The sequence below is a fragment of the Pipistrellus kuhlii genome, unplaced genomic scaffold, assembly GCF_014108245.1.
Source record: "Pipistrellus kuhlii isolate mPipKuh1 unplaced genomic scaffold, mPipKuh1.p scaffold_m20_p_1, whole genome shotgun sequence".
Taxonomy (NCBI): domain Eukaryota; kingdom Metazoa; phylum Chordata; class Mammalia; order Chiroptera; family Vespertilionidae; genus Pipistrellus; species Pipistrellus kuhlii.
The window spans coordinates 153883757-153890212 of NW_023425404.1; the positions used below are offsets into that span (position 1 = coordinate 153883757).

General features: G+C 43.6%; 1 protein-coding gene across 1 annotated transcript; it reads left to right on the top strand.

The window, feature by feature from the left end:
- The first annotated feature begins 397 nt into the window (after positions 1 to 397).
- LOC118723078 (ferritin heavy chain-like) lies at positions 398 to 3576 on the top strand. Its single transcript, XM_036445168.2, is given in 4 exon segments — positions 398 to 479; positions 2638 to 3109; positions 3111 to 3208; positions 3211 to 3576. Coding segments are annotated over 4 exon segments (1005 nt in total). The 3' UTR covers positions 3564 to 3576.
- The last annotated feature ends 2880 nt before the right edge of the window (positions 3577 to 6456 follow it).

The window sequence follows — 6456 nt, forward strand, 5'->3', positions numbered from 1 at the left end:
GGGGGTTGCCTCTGGCTGAAGAAAACCACACCCCTTCTCAGGGTGACCATGTCCAGTGACTGTTTAACACAGGGATGTAAAGTTCCAGCCTTCTCACCTCAAACGGGAACAACTCTGAAGGATCTTCTCATCTTCAGAAATCACCACAGGGCTGGCCGAAGCTTCCTTTAAACTATCCCATCTCAGTTTCTCCTTCTGTCCAATCCTATTCCTTCCCCTCCTTTCCTATCCCCTGCCCTCTCTCCCCTCCTTTTTCCTTCCCCAAGTCTTGAACTTAAAGACCCTCCCTAATAAACCCTTTGCATGATAATCTTCACCTTGGAGTCTGCTTCCTGAAGAATCCAACCTGTGATAGTGGTGCTGCTGGTGGTAGGGGGGAGGACAGACAGCCCTGTATATGGTGGTAGTGCAGGTGTTAAATGACCAAGTAACGAAGCTGGATGGCGTGCTGGCGGGAGAAAGTACACTGGCTGATGTTGGTTAGTGCCACTTGAGAAATAGGAGTGAAATACTAACCATAAAGGCAATGGACTTGAGTGGCTTTTCTAACTCAACTGAGGCTTTAGAAGAAGATAAGCTAGAGGTGAATGGCAGAGCTTCTTTATATGCTCTTCTTAGTGGCATATAAAGAAGCTCTCGTCTTCCTCAGCAGAAGAGCTGAGAAAACTGAGATCAGACCCAGGAACTAACATAAGAGTAGCTAAACTTCAAAGAAGATTAAGTCTTAACTTGGGTGGACCTGCTATGCTCAGGTCATGGTCCTAGTTGAGTGAAAAATCAGATCCTGGCATGTGGGTGACACCTAGATTTGATACTTCAACTCAAATTTTGAATGTTCAGATTCCCAAGAGCCCTATAGAAGTAGTATACTTCTCCCTGCTGATGGCTAGCACTCTTCTCTTGATCGAAGACTGCAGAAGCCAGTGATGTCTCTTTATTCTATTCTTTAGATTCCACATCCAAGTGTGAAATGAGTCTGTTTCCATTTTATTTCTTTGTTATGTTCTATAGATTTCACATATAAGAGCAATCATATATTTGTCTTTCTCTGACTTATTTTACTTTCTAGCTTCATCCATGTTGTTGCAAATGGTAGGATTTCATTGTTTTAAATAACATATGTACGACAGCTTTTTTATCCACTCATCTATTGATGGGCACTTAGGTTGCTTTGATATTTTGGCTATTAGAAATAACACTGCAATAAACATAGGGATGCATATATTCTTTCAAATTATTGTTTTGGTTTTTTATTTATAAATACCCTGAAAAATATCATTTAATAACTAGAGGCCCTGTGAAAAAAATTTGTGCATGAGTGTGTGTCCCTCAGCCCAGCCTGCACCCTCGCCAATATGGGACCCTTTAAGGGATATCCAACTTCCCATTTAGGCCTGATCCCAAGTGGGCAGTTGGACATCCCTCTCACAATCCAGGACTGCTGGCCCCCAACCGCTCACCTGCCTGCCTGCCTGACTGCCTCTAACTGCTTTGGCCTGCCAGCCTGATCACCCCCTAACCACTCCCCTGTTAGCCTGATTAATGCCTAACTGCTCCCCTGCTGGCCCAGTTGCCCCTAACTGCCCTCCCCTGCAGGCCTGGTCCCCCTAACTGTCCTCCCCTGCAGGCCTGGGTCCCCCCCAGCTATCCTCCCCTGCAGGCCTGGTCACCCCTAACTGCTCTCCTCTTTTGGCCCAGTCACCCCCAATCACCCTCCTTTGCTGGCCTAGTCACCCTTAGCTGCCCTCCCCTGCAGGCCTGATCACCTCAAATGCCCTCCCTTGAAGGCCATCTTGTGGTGGTCATCTTGTGTCCACATGGGGATGGCCATTTGTGTGTTGGAGTGATGGTCAATTTGCATATTACCTCTTTATTATATAGGATTAATTTATTCTGTGATCAGAGAATACATTCTATATGCTTTTTTAAATTTCTTTATTGATTAAGGTATTACATATGTGTCTTCATCCCTCCATTAACTCCCCAACTCCCCCACCCCCACTCATGTCCTCACTGCCCTGGTGTTCATGTCCATTGGTTAGGCTTATAATCATGCATACAAGTCCTTTGTGCTTTTAATATTTTACATTTCTTAGACTCTGTATGGTCCAGAATATAGTCTATCTTGATGATTTACCTATGTGTTATGAAAATAATAGGTATTCTATTGTTGTTTGGTGGACTGTTCTATAAATAATGGTTTAGCCAAAACCATTTTGGCTCAGTGGATAGAGTATTGGCCTGTGGACTGAAGGGTCCCAGGTTCGATTCCGATCAAGGGCATATGCCTTGGTTGTGGGCACATCCCCAGTAGGGAGTGTGCAGGAGGCAGCTGATTGATGTTTCTTTCTCATTAATGTTTCTGGCTCTCTGTCCCTCTCCCTTCCTCTCTGTAAAGAACCAATAAAATATATATTTTTTAAATAATTGTTTAGATCAAGTTGATTGATTTTGTTGTTCCATTCTTATATAATAAGAAATTCTCTATTTGTTTTATCAATTTCTAAGAGAAGAAAGTTGACATTTTTCTGTATTATTGTAAATTTCTCTTCTATTTTCAGTTGTCAGTTTTTGCTTCACATTATTTTATCTCCAGTAGTATTTCTTGACCTGAAGTGTCCCTTTCATTTTCTTAAGATAAATGTTTGCGACAGTCTTGGCGGAGAACAGCCGAGGTTTCCTGCATCAACAGGGCTTGGACCTACCAGGCAGTTGCTTTGCAGTCTCCGCCGCAGCCAGGCCCGCTCTGGCCTCTTCGCAGCGCCCTCCTCGCAGCGCCTCGGACCCAGGACCACCCCAGGACCCCGCCTCCTCCCCAGCGCTGTGCAGCCGCAGCTCCTCAGCCTCCCACCACTTCGTCCACTGCGCCCACCCTGCAGGTGCACCAGAACGACCACCATCAACCGCCAGGTCAACCCCGTGCTGTTGGCGCCTCCTACGTCTACCTGCCCATGTCTTACTACTTTGGCCACAATGATGTGGCTCTGAAGAACTTGGCCATATATTTTCTTCCCCAAGCTCAGGAGGAGAGGGAACATTCCCAGAAGCTAATGAAGCTGCAGAACCAGCCAGGCGGATGGATCTTCCTTCAGGATATCGGGAAACCAGACCGTGGGCTGGGAGAAGGGGCTGAAGGCAATGGAGTGTGCGCTGCACTTGGGAAAAGGTGTGAGTCAGTCACCACTGGACCTGCACAAATGGGCCACCCATAAAATGACCCTCGTTTGTATGACTTCCTAGAGACTCACTACCTGAACAAGCAGGTGAAATCCATCAAAGAACTGGGTGACCATATAACCAACTTGTGCAGGTTGGGGGCCCCTGAGACTGGCATGGCCGAGTATCTCTTTGAGGAGCACACCCCGGGGAGCTGTGACTCCCGGGGAGCTGTGACGAGAGCTAAGCCTTGGCTGCTTCCTGTAGCCTCAGGGGTGACTTCCTGCTCACCCAAGCAGTATGCATGTTGGAGTTACCTTTACCTTTTCTATAACTTGTATCAAATCATCCCTCATGTCTCTCATTTGTACCCTTCCTTGAAAAAAAGGAATTTGGTACCAAAATAAATAAATAAATAAATGTTTGCAATATATATAAATTTTGTACCATTTTCCTTTAATTTACCTGTGCTTAAAAATTTTATTTATAATGGCCCAGCTGATTGAGCATCGACCCAGGAACCAAGTGGTCACAGATTCGAGTCCTGATCAGGGCACATGCCTGGATTGGGGGCTCAATGCCTGGTGTGAGGTGGATGTGCAGGAGGCAGCCAATCAATGCTTCTCTCTCATTGATGTTTCTGTCTCTGTCCCTCTCCTTTCATCTCTCTCTAAAATCAGCAAAAGCATAGTTATAATGTGTTTCTTATAAACTACATATAGTTGGCTTTGCTAAACTCTAATTTATTCTATTGAGTGTTTTTATCTCTTGATCTATTACTAGATACATTAGGATCTGTCATAAATGACATAAAGCCAAGATAAAGATTGCTCTATAACACTGAATGCAAACAATATCATGTGTCTTTGGTTGTTTTAAACACACACACACACACACACACACACACACACAAGTTATATCAAGTTAGTTTCTTCTCTCATCAAGTTGATAAGAATGTCAGTGTCTTCCTGTTCTTATGACCCAATGGTCAAGAAAAATAGTGGAGACTGATAGCTTTTAGTTACTTTTGGATGCCTTTGCCATTGGTCCTTGCCCAGACCTGCATGCTTCAATGGAAGTTTGCCAGCTTTGGTGAGATTGTTGTGCTCTCCCCAAGTGCTGACCTCAGACATGGGCCCTCCCCTGCAGGCCTGGTCCCCCTAACTGTCCTCCCCGACAGGACCTCACAAGGCTGAGATGATTAGAGCTTTCCTTGGGTAACCAAACAGCCATCTCGACCAGTGGTTCCACCATCTCCAGTGAACTTCATCAGAATGAACCCGACCATTTCCCTCTTCTACCTCCAAAGCACAGAGCCATGATCATCTTTTTTCTTTGAAGTAGGCAACCTAATGAATTTGCCTTCTACAGTGCAGGGGTAAAAGTTGGGATGTGTACAGAAAAAAGATGTTTTCTGATTGTTTTTCTTCCAAAAAGAGTCCACAGATGCCCCAAAAGGGAAAAAATAAATAAATAAAATAAAAAAGTGCATAAGACACCAAATAAATCTCTCCACAATTCACTGTTACACTCACAAGTTAAAGTCATGAGTCATCCTTTGCTGATTAAAAAAAAGAAAAAAAAATTTTAATAAGAATGAGCAGGGACAAAATTCTTTTTATGAAAGCTAAGTCAGCCATAAAATGAGCCACAGGTGTCCTCCAAGAACTGCAGGTCTGAGTGTATTTCTAACCAAGAGACGGGTGTAGTAGTCTGGAGAAATCCTGCCCTTTACCACATAGGAAAAGGTTACATAAGTATAATAATTCTCCTGCTCTGCCTGCTTCCCTGTCAAGTGACTACACTGTGGGGTCAGTGTTATTCAACTTCATTATCCTCCTGCTTTTAAGATGGAAATATAGAAGAAAACATGAAGAAAAAGGAAGAATATCCAGTGTTCATGGAGGATGGAGAGAAACAGCTGCAAAATAAAAGCCTTAAGTCAGCTTTCTCTCCGATGACCATTTATGCCTGTCAATTCTCATTAAAGAAATGTTAAACTTCTATGTGCAAAGAACTACACTACTATTCCTTCTTAATCCGTTTTTATCCTGAACCTAAGGATCAGAGACAATTGCAGCTATTGCTCTTAACAGAAGAAAATGAAGGAAAAAGGAATTTTCTATCTCCTGTTTCCCTCTCACAGTTTTCACCCTGCAGTCTTCTCCTGTTTTAATAATGGCTAATACTTAAAGAATATTACTCTCACCCAGCACCATGCTAAGTGCTTTATATTGATTAGCTCATTTAATCTTCATAACAAACATATGAGGTCGGCAATATTGTTACAGATGAAGAAACTAAAGCACAGAGAAGCTAATTACCAGCACAGCCAGATCTTGCACCCAGGCAGATTGACTCCTGAGTCTATGTTCCTCTCTACCCTCCAAGGTTTACTGAGAAGCAGTGGACATATAGCATTGGGTAAATTTAAGGTGTACTGTGTGATGATTTGATTTGCTGATATGTGGCATGATTACATCATACTGTTAGCTAACACCTCCATCATTTTTGTGAGAATATTTAAAATTTACTCTCTCGGCAACTTTTAAGTATATAACACAGTATTATTAACTAGTACTGCCATGCTGTACATTTTATTTCCAGAACTTATCCTATATGATCAAATCCTATTATGATAAGTGTCCGTTCGTCCAGTTGTCCATTCAACCAATCAAAGCGTAATATACTAGTGATATAGTAAGGCCACTCAACCGCTCACTATGATGTGCACTGACCACCAGGGGGCAGCAGGTCGACCAGTTGCTATGATGTGCACTGACCACAAGTGGGGAGATGCCCCGACCAGTAAGTTATCTTGCTGCTGGGGTTCGACAATCAGGCCTTAGCGAGACAGGTCGGACATGCTCTGGAGCCCTCCCACAGTCCCTCTCTGGCTGGCCAACCTCCCACATCCCTCCTTGGCCCCAGTTGTGCACTGGTGGGGTCCCTTGGCCTGACTTGTGACCTCTCGCAATCCAGAAACCATGGGAAGATGTTGGAGAGCCAATTTCGGCCTGATCCCACAGGCCAACCATGAATTCATGCACTGGGCCTCTAGTTCATCTTATAACTGAAAATGTGTAACTTTTAACCAACATCTTCCATTTCTCCAACCCGCAGCCCCTGACAGTCACCATTCTACTCTTTGTTTCCATGAGTTTGGCTTTTTTAGATCCATATATATTAGTAAGTGATATTGTGCAGTATTTGTCTTCCTCTGTTTGAATTTATTTCACTAGTATGATGCCCTCAACTTTTATCCAAGTTGTTGCAAATGGCAGGATTTCCTTCTTTATT